An 18,007-nucleotide genomic window follows, 5' to 3' on the forward strand; every position below is an offset into this window, starting at 1 on the left:
AAAATAAGCATAATAACAAAAAAAATTGAAAAACTTGATTATGCAATCGAATCGAAAGAAATTATTTTGATTAAAATTGTTCATTTTGATGATTTCCTTCATGCATGTGAAATTAAAAAGTGTTCAAGAGTAGATTATTTTTTCAACAAATTGAAGTATTATTTAGTGCAGTGGTGAATAAGTTATGCCAAAACAGTTACCAATATTATATCATTGTATGTAAAAATATTTTTTATACGTTTCGAAATCATGTAATTCATCTGTTAGCGTTATAAATCTATAAATAAAATTATTGGCGTTATACACAATCACTTAATTCTTCAACCATTGAAATTGACAAAGGTTCTCATCGATCATTCGTGTGTATTTAATTCTCTAAATTTTATAAATTCATGTTTGTATATTTTATTACTCATTTTTAAATCTTTTACTTTTTTAATCCCTATTTTTTATTATTATCAAAATTACTTACAAACTAATTATTAAATTGAAAATATTTTTATCAAAAGTTATTTTATTATTTTATAAATTAAAATCTTATTATAATTCAAATAGACATATTTATTGAAATTTTAATTGTGATTTGTATTAAGTATTAAAATAATTCTCTATTAAATTAAAAATTATAAACTTATTTGTTTGACTAAAAATACTCATAATTAAAAATAAATTTTAGGTCTTATTTTTAAATATCAATAAAATTATTTAATGAAAATTCCTCTACTAAATTAAAATATTTTTCTTTAAAAAAATAGATATAATTTTCATTTTCACCGTTATTCTCATGTCATTCTCATTCCTTAAGGAACAACATTGTAGCACCATCCTTAGAAGAGTCCCACCTCTTTATGTTTACCGGCCCAACTAAAGCTGTAAAATGATTAATATATATGTCTGGGGAAGGCATTACATTTCTACTTTCCTTGATGCGATGATCATCACATATATCTAGATCACCTTAAATTCTCATTCGTTCAACTTTATGGACAAAAGCCATGTTTGCTTCTTTATGGTGTGCATGCAAAAATTTAGTGTTTGTCAATATCGAGACTAAATTATTTTTAAAATTTACAAAAAAAAAAGTGAATCTTATTAAGAAAGTATCTTTAAAACATTAATTTTTTTTAAAAAAATTATTATAAAAATCATAAAAAAAACATAAATAACATAATTTCACATATTTTAATAAAAAAATTCTTTTAATTTTTTAACCAATCCTTAAAATATTAATTAATATTTATCATTTTTAATTTAAATTTTAAAATATTATCATATATAAATTAATAAATTTATTATATATACTTTACTTTTTTTTCTTCTTAAATACATCTCTTTACATTATCAATGAATATTTACTTTTAACTTTTTACATCCTAAGCCGCCACACTAATAAATTTTTAGATTGAAAAATGAATATATATCATTATATCGTACGAAATTAGACAATCTTTTTTATTTTATTTTCAGCAAATAAGAAATATATTGATTACTGGGGGTATCTAGAACTTGTACAAGAAGAGATCAAGGATCCAGAAGAGAACTATGCACGAAATCAGACAGTATGAAAGTGTCACGAATAACATGACACAGTTGTTTTAAATTTATAAAATTATTAAAAAGAAACTGTATCATGCAAGTTGACAACGACTCGTAAAAGTTTCGTCCAAAACAGTCTCATACTATTAAAAAAGGAATTGGGTTAGGACCACACAATATTTTCTATTTTAGGGCGGATACCATAGGTAGATGGAACAAAATAAGATGAAAAGGAAAATAATAATAATAGTGTACTCAATAGTAATAAACAATTGTGTAACCAAATTCATATATATATATATAGGATAGATATATCTTAAGAGAATCATAATCTTTAGGTGAGAATAATAATGACTAATATTAATTATTAGATTAAAATAAAAAATAAATTAAAATATTTTAAATTTTATTTAATCATAAAATCTTCATAAGATTTATCAAATAAAAAATTAAATATTTTAAAAATTTAATTTACATTAAAATTATCATCATAGTTATCATAAGTCATCGTGATAGTGTTAATTGTGGTAACGATGTTAACATAAATTTTAAAATATTTGATTTTTAATTTAGTAAATCTTTATCAGATCTAACAAATAAAAAATATCAAATATTTTAAAGAATTTATATTATAATCGTCGTCACAATAATTATCATTATTACAACCGTTGTCATCATAATCATCGTCATAATTATTATCACCTAACAAAAAAACTAATTTTTTATCTCAACAGTTGTTGACTACAAAAATTAGATTCTCTATATTAATTGTTACCATAGATGTAGAAAATACTTATATAACGCAATTTAACTAATTTATCAATAGACCATTTAACTGAATTCTTTTGTTTTTCAAATAGCTGATACTTATACTGAATAACCTCACACATGTCACGGCAGAAATTTCCACTAAAAGATGATAGTGAAAGGAAAGTTGATTGGTTATACTTTCTGTCCAAGTTTTTTAGTTCAATAACTTTTGATTCTGTAAGTCAAATAAAAAAATATTTAATTTGGACCCATTTTCACTAATTTTTAAGTGTTAGATCAATTATAAGTTCTAATGGTAACAATCAAATATATGAGCGGATTCAGAAAGTTTTTTAGTAGGAATAAAAAAATTAATAATATTTTCAAAGAAAAAAAATAAAATACACATTATTATGTAGGCAAAAAAAATTTAAAATACCTATATTCTCATAAATTATAATTTTTTCACACATTTTCATATTTTAAAAATATTATATAGTTTTTTCATTCCCAATGCTATAAAAATTTAGAAAGGTAAACTGATAGAATTAATACAAATTTATTCTCTCTTATATTTTTTACATTCATTAAAGAAAAAATATTTTGAGGGAAAAATTAACTTTTTATGGGGTATAAAATAAATATTATTATCTATATCCATGTAAAAGAAAATTCTTGTGGAACAATTGTCCCCACACCCACCACCGTGAATTTGCCATTGTGAGCAAGGGTGAAAAGTTAGATCTTCTGTCAAAAGTTTATGATCCAACCCATTTAAGGCATAAATTGACTTAACTCATTTAATAAAATGGACATACTCAAAGTTTTTTGAAAAACCTTTCTAAGTTAAATATATCTTAAAAAATATTATTCAATCTGATAGGCTGACATATTTAGGAATAATATTTTTAATAAAAATAATTATTAATATGATATACAATATTATAATTATTTTAATTAAATTACAAATTATTGTAGTGACATAATAATTTGAATCATTTTAATATTTGAAATATGTTAATTTCTATAAGTATAAATAGTTAACATGAATAAGAGTTCTTTTCTTTTGATGGGATTAAAAGAATTTGGTATTCAGACACATGTAATATTTGTAGGTAAATTTTTTTTACATCTTATAATTTAAAATTATCTTAATTTTTTTAATGAAAATCCTTGACTTTGTTAAGGAAAAAAAAGTAATAGAAATACAAACCATTCAATTTTAGATAACATAGAAATAACAAATAAGCCATTATTTCACACTCTAATATTTTAATACATAATAATTTTATTATTGTACAATAAATTTTTACATTTTTTAATACGAAATAGACTTTTAAGTTAGTTAGGAAATCAGGTTAAGGTTGTATAAAAGTCCGGCCCAAATACCTAAAATATAGACTTGTGACGAATATCAATTTTGGCTTGGAATATAGAAATATAAAGTGAGTTATGTCAAACTTAAATAGATTCTACCTGATTTTGTCCATTTCTATCCCTACATGTGTGCATAACAAAAATTTAGTCTTTTTATAACACTAAGTTAATTTATGCTTATAATTAATATGACTAATTAATTGTATCTATTTATGAATATCTACCCACATCAAATACTCAAGTTGAAAATGAAAGACTAATAAATATGATATTTTTTTCTCAAACGAATTTTACTTGAAAGACAATTCTATTTAATAAATTGTTAGAAACTAAATTTATATATCTCCTCTAATGAAAGATTTAAACTGTGATGGGTCTAAATAAGTTAATTAAATATTTAAATAAATTTTTATCAAATTAACAAAAAGTGTTTATTAGTTTAACTGTAAAGTTATTAAAATAAATTAAAGAAAATTATAGAAAAGTCATTGCATTTGATAAATATATTTTTATTTTAGTAAATTTCATAATAAATAAATATTTTCAAATATATAAATTATATTGTAATTAAAAAGCATAATAAATAAATATTTTGAATGTATAAATCATATTTTATATTTATAATATGTAATTTAAACTGTAATATAAGGTTATTTTAAAATCTTTTAAATGGCATAGGGAATTTTTTATTTTTTATTTTACAGGAAATGACATAGGGAATTAAAGTTCCCCATGCCTTTCATATTTGCCAACAAAAATGCTAATAATAGCTCATTTGTTAGATTATATTTAAACATTACATCAAGCTTAAAAGTTGACTATATAATTATTACATTATTATCTTTCACAATCAATCCAGAGATACCATAAATCAATATACGTGTACGTATCGACGAAGAAACACAACATAATGAAATAGCTTAAAAATAATAAATATATAGAGTAGAATATTTTAATAAAAAAAAACTGCGCCATTCGCCACATTAAAAAGACTAGTAGCTAAATTAGTAATTAATTAAAAGCCAAATTCGATCTCAAGACAATTCAAGCGACGCATTAGAGTGGGGCAAATTCATCTCCCATAAATAATAAAATTCTTCGAAATAATACATAGTTATATAGATGTGTATTTTTACTCTTTGATTATTCTAAAATTAGTAAAATATTTACTTATCAATTTAGCTAGAAAAATGATCCTTTAAAAAAAACTAGAAAATATTATTTGTACATCAAAGATTTTTTTTATATGTTAAAATTAACTAAACTTGTAAAGAAAATTTTGAATTTCAAATATTTAAATTTAACTATATAATTAACTTAAAAATTTAACTATATAATTGACTAATAATAAGAAGAAGGAGGGATTACATTCACTTTTGATTCTTGTATTTTAGTAATTGTAAAATTTTGATTTTCCAAAATTTTCTATTACACATTTGGTTCCTTTATTTTTTAAGTTAATTAATGTTGGTTCGCCGAAAAACTATCATCAAATTTTTAATAGAAATTATTGTCATTCATGACACTTTAATAATAACATAATCCTAACATGGTGTGGCTTATAACACATATGCTTATGTGGCACTGTCATGTTGTTGGTTTATTGAATGGTGATCAAAATTGCACAATATAATTTAGTACTAAAATTGAACAGACATTTAACTAATTTTGTACATTAATTGAATCATCATTTCTTAAAATTTCATTCTTAAATTCTTATTTTTAAATAATGAAAGTATTTTTGTGGATTAGCATCATCTTCATTATGGTAATATAGTTTCTTCTATAATTTTATCAATTAATTACTATGTGATAGGTTTTAAATATTTACTAATTCTATTAATAACTAATACTCTCTTTGTCCTAAAATAATTTTCATCTTAGAGTATTTTATACAAATAAAGGAAAAAGAATAAAATAAATGAAAGAGAGTAATAGTTTTACAAAATTAATCTTGTATCATCATTAATATATTCATAGATTTTATTGTTCACCATTAATATTATTAGGAATACAAGTGAAGAAAAATGATTAATGTCACATTAAAAAATTAAATTGACAATCATGTCAGGAGAATTTTTTTTATAGTGAAACAAAAGGTGTATTCATCCAATAACATATCTAATCACTTTTAGTGAAGTCTTACCTCTCTTTCAACCATATTTTTTTTTCATGGGATAAATGTTATCATTCTCTAGCACCCTCTTTTAAATACACTCTCTCATGAATTAAAAATGACACACTTTGGAATGCACTCTAACTCTCTTTTAAATGTACTCTTTTATATCTTATTATTAAAGTGAAGAAGTTTTGCATATAAATTTTCTTTCTTTATTTACATGGAAATATTGCCTAAATTTTGACATAAATCATGTAACTTTTCAAGTATCCATGCAAATAAAGAATATTTATTTATTTATTTTATTTCAATTCCATAGTATTAATAACCAATATCTCTTATCTTATTATTAAAGAAAAAAGTTCTAAAGATAACTTTTCCCACTTTTTTTTATTGATACTCAATTCTCGATTTTCACAAAAGAATTTATATGAAGGCATTAACATTCCAAAAAGGTGAGGGGAAGACATAGAGCATAAGCAACAATCTCTTATCAGTATACTTATGACATTTCTTAAGAAACTAAAAAAACTATTTATTATAGAGATAAAAAAGAGTGTAAAAAAATCATAAATAATATAATTTTACATATTTCTAGAAAAATATTTCTCCTTTTAATTTCTTAATTAATATCCTAAGTATGTCGTATTGTTTTTATATTTAGGAATGATTTTTAAATTTAATTAAAATGGCAATAATTGAAAAAAAAAAACAACTTGTACATTACACAGATAAATTGATTAGTTTATTGAATATGATATAATTTTGTACATCGATCTTGTATCAATAATTTTTTGTAATTTTTTAATAAATTTTATCCAATCTAAAAGAGTGTTTAAATAAATATGTTAGAGTAACTTCTCCACTCACAAAATTTTGAACCCAAAACTCTACTTAAAGTATCTTAATAAGTATCATTAAGACTAACATTATGTTATTTGGTTTCTTAATTGTTGCACTTTCAATTTATATTTTGTTTATTTTTGAAATATTTATATTTTTTTATAAATTTTTATTCCTGACAAATCTTATTTCATAACTTTAATTTAAATTTTTGTTTAAATTTTTAAATATTGATACACTAAACTAATTTGAAGACATTTTTTCTTTTTTAAAAATTAATTTTAATATTTTCATAATCCTAATCAATATTAATTTAAATTTAATATTTAAATTTTAAGTTTTGATACACTATATTAGTAAACATGATACATCTTAATTTTAATAATTTATTTTCATAGTTTCTTCATAAATATTATAAATGATATTTATTTTATCATTCATATTTAAGGTAATATAAAGTTTAGTATTAGTAATAAAATATAGGTTTTCTAATGTGTGTAACATTGCACACAATAAGAATAATTAATCACTTAATTTTACCTTATTTATTATAAATGATTCTTTCAAATTAATTATTATCTTTTTCTTATTTAGATTAATAGATTCACTTTCAATCAAAATAATAAACATCTAACTCATTTATTAAATAGGTTCACTTACAATATGAATCTAGAAATTTTTACATTCATTGTATCATTTGTTTTGCTTACCAAAATTAATAACATTCGAGATTATGCAGAATTATACACAAAAGGATCCAAAAATTATAATAACCTCTATTTCAAATTAATTATTATCTTTTTCTTATTTAGATTAATAGATTCACTTTCAATCAAAATAATAAACATCTAACTCATTTATTAAATAGGTTCACTTACAATATGAATCTAGAAATTTTTACATTCATTATATCATTTGTTTTGCTTACCAAAATTAATAACATTTGAGATTATGCAGAATTATACACAAAATGATCCAAAAATTATAATAACCTCTATTTCAAATTAATTATTATCTTTTTCTTATTTATATTAATAGATTCACTTTCAATCAAAATAATAAACATCTAACTCATATATTAAATAGGTTCACTTACAATATGAATCTAAAATTTTTTGCATTCATTGTATCATTTGTTTTGCTTACCAAAATTAATAACATTCGAGATTATGCAGAATTATACACAAAAGGATCCAAAAATTATAATAACCTCTATTTCAATTATTTTGTGTTTTAATTTCCACTGAAATATTTCTTGTGCTCAAAAAAAGAATTCTTTATTTCATTTTTCAGAAAAAAGTTCCATGATATTGAAAAATAGATCTTAATTAATTTATATATGGTTATGTTAATAATTTAAGTGTGTAATAAATTAAAAAATATGTATGCTTGTGACAGAAAAGAAATGTCACAAGAATTATGTGAATTTTCAGATTTCTTATGTTAAATGAACATATTTGTGTAGAATTGAAATAAAGTGAATTATACTTTAATTTATTTTATAAATTCTTTCTGCATATACTTCATTATTGTAAATGAATTTAATTTAAAAAATTGTTAATAATCTATAATTATGGCTCCCTTATTTCTAAATTAAGAAATTTAATTCTTTTCTTTTGCTAGATATAATATTTATGTAGGTTATTAACATGGTGTTTATATGACAAGTAATTAAATAAAGTAAAAAAAAGTCCCAATAGGAATTGACTTCACGAATCTTTATTTAAAGACAAAATAATAAATCACTAAAACTTTTATTATGTTTAATTAATTTTATAAACACTATTTTATATGTATGATTAGTCAAGAGTTATTTAAATATTTAAATAAAATATATTTATTATATTTAAATAAATCACTGAAATAAAATATTTAATATTTAAATATGTTTAATATTTAATTTTACATGTGTTTAATATATTATAAAATTTTATTCTTGTTTTATTATAAATTTTAAAAAATTACATAGGCTAATATGTAGATTATTTTTAAAAATTATTTTATGTAATTTATAAAAGTTAAATAAAACTAAAACATTATTTGAGTAATCTAAAAAATTAAAAACATATTTTTATAGAAAAAATAGAAATTTTTATTATTTATATATAAAAATAAATTTTCATCTTTTTTATAAGTTATAAAAAATAATTTATATATTAATTTATGTAGTTTTCTTGATTTATATAATTGATATTCAAAAATTATTTAATAAATAATATTTTATAGTTAAAGAAAAAATATTAGCATCTAAGTTTCCTAAAAATTAAATATTTTTTAATTTATATAATTATAATAAAAATAATTTACATATTAAAATAAATTTATAGAATTTGTATAGTGAAATATTAATCGGTTTAATTATATTTATTTATATAATTAAAGTATAAATGATTTGTATATTATAATTAATTTATAAAATATAATATAAAATTGGTAAAATAAAAATAAAAATATATAAAATATTCAAAATAATAATATATAAAATGATAAAAAAATAAAATTAAAAATATTTATATTTTTTAATTTATAAATTTTATAATAAAAAAAAATTAATAATTCTTAACTAATAATACATACAAAATAGTATTTATAAAATTATTTAAATAAAAAAATTTCATAATAATTTATCATCTTATCTTTACATAAAATAAAATGTGATGAGTTTAATATTTATCAAAATATTTTTTATTTTTCATTTTATATAACTCTTTGTTACATAAATATTATGTCAAGAACATCTATATGTATCACATCACTAACAAAGGATGGAAGGATCTAAATTATTTATTATGAAAAATAAAAAAATATCTTAATTTAAAGATAGAGACATCAGATATATTCACCTATTTAGAATTATAAAGAGATTAAAATTATAATTTAATATATGATGATGATTAATATTTTTGAATATTTGGTTTTTAATTAAAATAAATGGCGTGATATTGCACGTAATATATGCAGCTCACTTACCATAAATTATATTGATGTAAATTGTACTATTTCTGGTGTGTGGATAAAATTTCTTAACAGACATTACAAGCAAGGAAAGGATTTATAAGAAACGTTGGAGGTCAAGTATTCATGGCAAGGATGCAGTAACAGACAGCACATTGCTGAACTATGTACTCTGCAAATTAATGTTCAGTTATGCTTATTTGCAACAGACAGCGTCAAACTTTGATCCAAAATCATCTCAAATAGCAAATTTTTTTATTTTTTATTTTTTATTTATAAAAAATGCCCAAAAGCACCGAAGATGCGTTGAAGGTCTTCCAATTTCTAGACTTAAAATCCACTGTTCTGTCAACCCGAAATAGTTGCCACTACTCAAGCCTATATATACTCTCATTACAACCACGCGTCCAATACAAACACACAAGTACCATCTTATAACTAGGTATTTATTTTCTCATATGCTCTTCTTAAACTTCTCTTTGGTAGTGTGTTCACATACATATCTACTTATTGTTATTATTATTGTCACCACATACAATAATGGGTTCCATTAGTAACACCGAGGTTCATAATCATCACAATGATGATGACGACGATGATCATCGTCATCGGGTGAATTTCTCGATCCAGAGAGGATTTGGGACAAAATTGAAGGAGGCATTGAAGGAAACATTGTTTCCGGATGATCCCTTCAGGCAGTTCAAGAACGAGGAGAAGCCAATGGGGAGGGTGATGAAAGGGGTGCAATACTTCATCCCAATCTTTGAGTGGCTCCCCACTTACAATTTTCGCCTCTTTTGCTCTGACTTGATCGCTGGACTAACCATCTCAAGCCTTGCCATCCCTCAAGGCATTAGCTATGCCAAACTTGCTGACCTTCCTCCCCTCATTGGCCTTTGTAAGAATCATTATCTCAAATCCAAATTAATTACTCCAATCGTCTTTTTCTCCTTTTTCTTTCCTTTATTCATTAAATTTCTAACCAGGTTACACGTTTTGCATGATTGTTTGCACTTAATTAGCGTGCTTGGGTACGTGTTTGGCATCATTTTTTTCATTTAATGAGTGTGTTTAACTATACATTTATAATGTGTGTCCGAACATAACGCAATATTAATTTCCGCACTTTCTCCTTAAACCATTGATTTTCTTCGCTTTGTATCCTCCATCTTCGAAGGTAATTCTGTTTGGTACCCGATCATAATTGCCTCCGAAAGAGAATAAACGTGGAAATAAATAATAAAAAAATTAAGAATAATTGATTTTCTTCATCCTTCGTAAATTTGTGCACACATGTGCATGGATTGAATGGGTGCGAATTTTATCAACAAAAGAAAAGTTAATAAGCCTCTAAGGCTTGCAAAAAGATCAAAAACATTTATCATCTCTTTTGTCTATGATTGATTCAATCCATTATCTGGGTGCGTAGACAGTTTATGTACTTCCTTTGACAGTTCTTGTGATATAAAAGTGGCTATATAGTAATTCGATTTTTAAGGTTATGAGTACTTTTTGTGATGGTTGCAATATCAGATTCCAGCTTTGTCCCACCTTTGATCTATGCTGTTTTTGGGAGTTCAAGGCACATGGCAGTGGGGACGATAGCAGCAGCATCGTTGCTTATTGCTCAAACCATACAAACCGTGGTAGATCCAGTAGAAGATCCAACGTTGTATCTTCATTTGATTTTCACTACCACCTTTATCACCGGTGTTTTCCAGGCTTGTTTGGGTTTTTTTAGGTAAGAACAAATTCATTTACCTTAAACCACCTTCTCATGTGGGCCAGGCCATGAAAATTGATTCCATCGGTTAGGGATGTGTTTGGCACCAAGAAAGCAAAATAAAACTAACAAAGAAAAAGTACGTAGCTGGCTATCCAATAACCATGTTGCCTGAAACTAGAGAAATTATTTATTAGGGTCCAACGACTAATAACTCATCCACGTTACTCAAATTTCTTCATTAATAATTAGGGCGACTTTAGTAGGTTAACAAGTAATTGAATGTTATCAATTTTTTCTGTAAATTAAAATTCCTGGTTGTGTCATAAGTAACGATTGATCAAGACTATAAACATATGATCAAAGACCATCTAATTTGGTCATAGCATACATGTGATTTGAGATCAAGTAATAGTTTATTCTGAAACTAGAATTTTATACAAATTACTCAAACCTCTACTACTAGTATGAATGCAACTGAATAAGTTTCATTCTATTTTTGTGTGGTGGGTGATGAGAATGAGAAAACTTTTTGCAGGCTGGGAATATTGGTGGACTTCTTTTCCCATTCTACCATTAATGGCTTCATGGGAGGGACAGCAGTAATTCTCATCCTCCAACAACTAAAGGGTGTATTTGGCATGAAACATTTTTCAACCAAAACGAACTTGGTGGCAGTGGTGAAGAGCATAGTCAACAATAGACAAGAGGTTGGTATAGAACAAATCAAAATTAGTGCCTTTTTTTTTTTTTTTTTTGGCCTCATTGATGAAAATAGTAAAAGGTTGTCATACGAAATTAAATTATTACATATAAGGATAGTTTTCCCTAAAAAATGATAATTATCTCAATTCAATTGTAGCCTTTTGAATAGAAGCATCGATCAAGTTTCACAATCTCAGTTACCCACACGCACATATGTGCCCATTATTTCTAATAGGAGTAGTTGTTTTTTAATAATTATATATATATATATATATATATATATATATATATATATATATATATATTATCTTCACGACTGGCGCTTTTAATTTAATTATAATGCATAAGTAATTAATTGAATTACTAAGGGCACTGATTATTTTAAAAAGAAAATAAAATCAAAAACCTTTTAATAAACTTATTGTGTCTTATTTATTTAATCAAGCCTAGTGATCCTAGGACACAACAATTGGTATAGAATACATTAACATGCATTGTTCTTGTATAAAGACTTGATTAATTTTTCATTCTATTTTTCCCTTTTAATTTTTTTTCTTATCTTCACTTGTTTCATTAGTTTCATCAAAATAGATCTTATGATAATTGATTTTTTAGAAAAAGAAAATTGTTATTTCTATATATATTTTGGAAATAACGTGGGTGAGCTTCTCTTTTTTATTTATTTAACAGATTAGGTGGGAACCTACCATTCTTGGCGTGATCTTTGTTGCTTTCTTGCAATTTACCAGGCACCTGGTGAGTACTCTATTGGAAGATATAGTCATTCTCATTTCAACTTTTGCTTTTCCATATATTTATATTGATTTTGATAAAGAACAAGAAAAGGTGGAGTGAGAAGAATTTTAATGCGCCACTCAACCTTGTTGGACCTTAAGGATTAATTTCGATATCAACAGTCTATGAATATAATTATAGCAAGAATACTAATAGAGTAATAGTAAAGTCACATTAAACAAAGAGAATGTAGCAATATTTCACAAAAGATATACTTAGAATTTCACCATGTATACTGTTGGTAAATTTTTAATTAATACGTGTATCAAAGTTAATTATTGTAATGGATTTCACCTTTTGATACAATCTTTCAGAGGAATAAGAATCCAAAACTCTTTTGGGTACCGGCTATAGCTCCAATGGTGACTGTAGTAGTTGCTGCCGTTTTCACCTACGTCGTCAAGGGCCAACATCATGGAATTCAAATTGTGAGTTAGATATATATAATAATTTTTTTTTTCACTTTCTAAGTATCTTATAATATACCATAATTCCGTTTTGTTCTTATATAAGAAGTTGATTAATTATATAGGTGGGCCATCTAGATAAAGGACTAAATCCCTTGTCCATTCACTATTTGAACTTTAATGGTAAATATTTACGAGCAGTTGTGCAAGCTGGTCTTGTCACAGGCGTGTTGTCATTAGCGGTAAGCAACTAATTAGTTTCAACCAATATCTTCATATTCAATAATATTTTTTAAATTTTTATTTATTCATTAACTTATTTTATTAGGAAGGAATAGCAATAGGAAGAAGCTTTGCTGTTGCTGACAATACACCCCATGATGGGAACAAAGAAATGATCGCTTTCGGCCTTATGAACTTGTTCGGTTCATTTACTTCATGTTACTTGACTAGTGGTATGTTATGCACGAACAACCATCCCATTAATAATAGGAAAAATACTACTAATAATTTTTTATTATTTAACACAAATACTAACTAGTGTATCAAAACATACTGGTTATGAAATTTAAGGTAAAAATGTTATTATTGAAAGGCAAAAAAATATGTTGTTTATAATTTTTTCATTTTCTTATAACTTATATAGTTTCTCTTTCAATTTTTAATCAATACCTTGAACACACTTATTAATATGACTCTTTCTTTAATAGTATTATACTCTTTTAATATATAGTAGGACTTTCTTGGTTTCTAATTATAAGAATCTTTTAACTAATTTATGTTCCTTAAAAAATAATTAATTTAATTAATTATGTTAAATTTATCAATTAATTGTATTATTATTTTTAAATTATTTTTTTCTTATTTTTTTATCCACTTAATTGTTTTTTAATATTTAGAGAAAGAATAATCAAGTAAAATATAAAAAAAAATATATCTAAAAATTTTAAAAAAAAACTTATAAAATAGAACAAATAAATTTTTGAAAAATATCTTATAAGTAATACAGAGAAGTATGTTATATTGAATGAATATTTTCGGGTTACCTATGCTAAGATATGTTTGGTCCCTAATTGTGTTTTGTAGGACCATTTTCCAAGACCGCAGTGAATTACAATGCAGGGTGTAAGACTGCTATGGCAAACGTGGTACAGGCAATAGTAATGGCACTCACACTACAATTTTTGGCGCCACTATTTGGCTTCACCCCTCTTGTTGCTCTCTCAGCTATTATTATTTCTGCCATGCTTGGGCTCATTCATTACGAAGAAGTCATCCATCTCTACAAAGTTGACAAGTTTGACTTTGTTATTTGCATGGCTGCCTTCCTTGGAGTCATCTTTATAAGCATGGACGTTGGTCTCATGCTGTCTGTGAGTATTCAATTCTTTCTTCTTCTTTTTGTATTTATTGATAAATGTTAATTTATTAGTTTTTATTGATTATAATATTCTTTTTGCAATATCAAGGTTGGTCTCGGCGTTCTTAGAGCACTTTTATATGTGGCTAGACCTGCGCCATGCAAGCTTGGAAAGTTACCTGAAATTGGTTTATATAGAGACACGGAGCAATATAATGTATCAACATACCCAGGAGTTCTTGTTGTACAACTTGGTTCTCCCGTTTACTTTGCAAATTCTATATACGTCAAAGAAAGGTAAATTATGGATATTCACACTTGTTAGTCCACAACAAACAAGATGCATCCCAAAGCAATTGAACATTGTAAATTTTTCTGAAATTTTGCATTAGGATTATGAGGTATATTCGAAGTGAGGAAAGCTCTACTGGAGATGTAGTTGAGCACATCATACTTGATTTGTCAGGTAATTAAAATTAAGATAGAAAATTTGTTAACAATGTTGAGAATTCTCTTGGATCATGAAGTTTATATGAAAAAAAAAATATAGGTTATTAAATGTAGTCGTGTATAAAGTTTTCCTTGATTTTATTTTACAGGAGTGACAGCCATTGACACAACTGCTATTAAAGGATTGGACGAGTTAATTAAAATATTGGGAAAGAATGGAGTTAAGGTATCACATGGATTTCAAGTCGTTAGTGTAGATCCTCCAAAATTGATTTATGTAAATGAATCTGTTTAAGTGATTTATGTTGTTTTTTTATTACCCCTTATTGTGCAGGTTTTGTTCGTAAACCCAAGGCTGGAGGTGATGGAGAAGCTTATAATATCCAAGTTTGTTGAGAAAATTGGGAAGGAGTCGTTTTATCTAATATTGGATGATGCAGTGATGGCAAGTCAATATACACTTCGTTCATCAAAGGCTGCAAATAATGCTCAAGAGGTGGTTTAAGAAGAAATTCATGCCTAAGTAGTTAATTAATTAGCCTTTCGGTTGCCCAAATCAATGTTGTATTATAGAATAGTATTATTATACAACTATATATTTGTGGAATTGAGAAAATATTCGCTAATAAATTAATGACTTTTCCCATTTTTTGAAGCATACAGCAAAAACTAGCAACTCATAGCATAACTAAAAGGTTGCTGATTAATTTAACTAAGCCAACACTGATATCATCAATAACAAAAATAAAATAGATCGATTTTTATATATATGATAGTAATACAGTTTTAAATTACAATTGAGGTTCCAATAACATTACAACTTAATTTTTTTAAAGAAATAACATTACAACTATTACAATGTGATACAGTAAAAACTTTAAAAACATTGATATTGTTCATAATAAATATGTTGGTCAACAGTAATTTAGAACCAACCACTTGTAACCGAGAGATCACATGGTTTTCTAAAATATATTTGTTTTCAGCTTCCAAAATAATTTAAATGGTTCCCTAAAGTCCAGAGAAGAAAATTTCTTTTAAAAAAACAATATTGGATTTTACATCCAATTATTGTGGTCTTTATGATGAATTTGCATTTTTTCTTCTTCTCAAAGGCTATTTCATCTTATTCCATAACAAATAGCAAAAGGGAATCTAAATATATCTAAGTAAAAACCATTTACACTACTGTACATAGGTCTGTATATGTCTGATCAGTTTATTAATTCCAGAATCATGATACTCCATCTTTGAAAGTAACGGCATAGCTGCAAGAGAAAGGGTTTTTTAATCAGATTTTGACAAGCGCCAATGGTGGTGTTGGCTCTTCATCAGATAAAAAACGTGCAAGGGATGTGATCTTGTGTTAAGCCATGCAGTAGCTTACCCCGTATTAGCTACTAGCTATCACAGGACACTATTAATTGACGTAAGATTGTTTTAATCAATAGTTTTATGCAGTTAAGTTAAATATTGAAAAAAACTTCATTATATATAATTATAGTAACTAACTGTAAATTTTAAGAATTTCTTAGATTAACAATTATAGAAAACAATAGGATTTTAAAATTTATAATTTTCACAAATAATAAAATAATATGTATCTTTTTTTACAGTAAAATTTCTTTTCAATACACATTAAAAAGAGATTTTCTTAATTATTTTTCCCGTTTTTCTCTATATTTGTGATGTCTAAAGGTTAGAGATAACATTTTTGTGTCAAAAAGATGATCTTATTTTATATTAGTGGATATTAACTTTTTTTAAAATTATTATTTTCATCAAGTAACAGTTATCTCGATAAACTTATGATCTTTGTAAAAGAGAATATAATTATTATGCAGTAATTTCTCGAAGTAAAATTCATAATTGAAAGATAATATCGCCGGCGAACAAAAAGCTTATAATTCAAAATCAAGGTTTTAGGTAAAGACATGCGAATAGTCCTAATAATTTGCAAGTTGAGCAAGCCAATTAACGAATAGCCAAGAGAAGAATGAGTAGAAAGAAAGAGCAACACTCACCGAAAATTGATAACAGAAGTTTCTCACTCATACAGTCATATATATCAACAGAGAATATAATGTTCTTTAACATAAATTTAGGACAACTAAATTAAATATTATCTCTTTAATTAGTTTTAGAATGTATTTTTGAGATGTATATATATATAACAAATTAAATTAAATATAAATAATAAAAATAATTGTAAATAATAATACGTATGATATTAAATAATAGTGCCGACTGCCAACTAAACACATGGAAGTGTCGTGCCTTATGGGTCCTAAATTTCCCACCTCTTCATAGTTTGATTCTTGTTGTGGCTGAAACTTATATCAACTCAATGAAATTAGAATATCTTGGACAGATTTTTCGTTAAGTTCATTTATATAAAGTTAGTTTAGGTCAAGTTCAAAATTTCTTTTTGTTTTGTTAGCCACAATAAGGTTTCTAAGATAGGTTCAAACGTTTGCAATCTTGCTTACCTATGAGTTTGCCAAATTTTTTAGAGATTTATATATATATATATAACAAGTTACTACTTGGAGTCCAAATAATTAGCATTTAGCACAGTACATGAGATCATATTTAATTATTTATTTTTTTTCACTTATTTATCTTTGCATATATACACGCATTTTCAAAAAAAAATTATAAAAATAAAATAAAGAAAACAACAAAAATTGTCCCATTTAATTGTAAAAAAATAATCCAAATCAACATACAATTTTTTGGCTCACAAATTAAGCATTCAGGCAAGGCCTCCCTAGTTAGAAAACTAACTCTCTCGCTTGCTGGACGCATTACATCAGCCCATGTTACAGGTTGGCAACGTACATTTATTTTTAGTTCTTCAAAAAAATTAAAATAAATACTTTCTTAGAAATAAACTAGATCATACCTAACGAGCTTTAGAAATGTAAGTTGGGCAGATTAGTCTCATCCCTTAGGTTTTGTGAATTTCTGCATTTCCATACTATATA

The 18,007-nt window shown here is 24.9% G+C and overlaps 1 protein-coding gene across 1 annotated transcript; it reads left to right on the top strand.

The window, feature by feature from the left end:
- Window positions 1–9,707: 9,707 nt before the first annotated feature.
- On the top strand, window positions 9,708–15,675 carry LOC114418576 (probable sulfate transporter 3.5). The gene is made up of 12 exons (XM_028383999.1): window positions 9,708–10,478; window positions 11,114–11,321; window positions 11,842–12,013; window positions 12,699–12,764; window positions 13,118–13,231; window positions 13,336–13,452; window positions 13,539–13,665; window positions 14,297–14,583; window positions 14,680–14,867; window positions 14,963–15,036; window positions 15,170–15,246; window positions 15,355–15,675. Exons 1-12 carry the CDS (start codon window positions 10,121–10,123, stop codon window positions 15,523–15,525), a joined length of 1,959 nt encoding a protein of 652 aa, XP_028239800.1. The 5' UTR covers window positions 9,708–10,120; the 3' UTR covers window positions 15,526–15,675.
- The last annotated feature ends 2,332 nt before the right edge of the window (window positions 15,676–18,007 follow it).

This window comes from Glycine soja, chromosome 7 (genome assembly GCF_004193775.1).
Source record: "Glycine soja cultivar W05 chromosome 7, ASM419377v2, whole genome shotgun sequence".
Lineage (NCBI taxonomy): Eukaryota > Viridiplantae > Streptophyta > Magnoliopsida > Fabales > Fabaceae > Glycine > Glycine soja.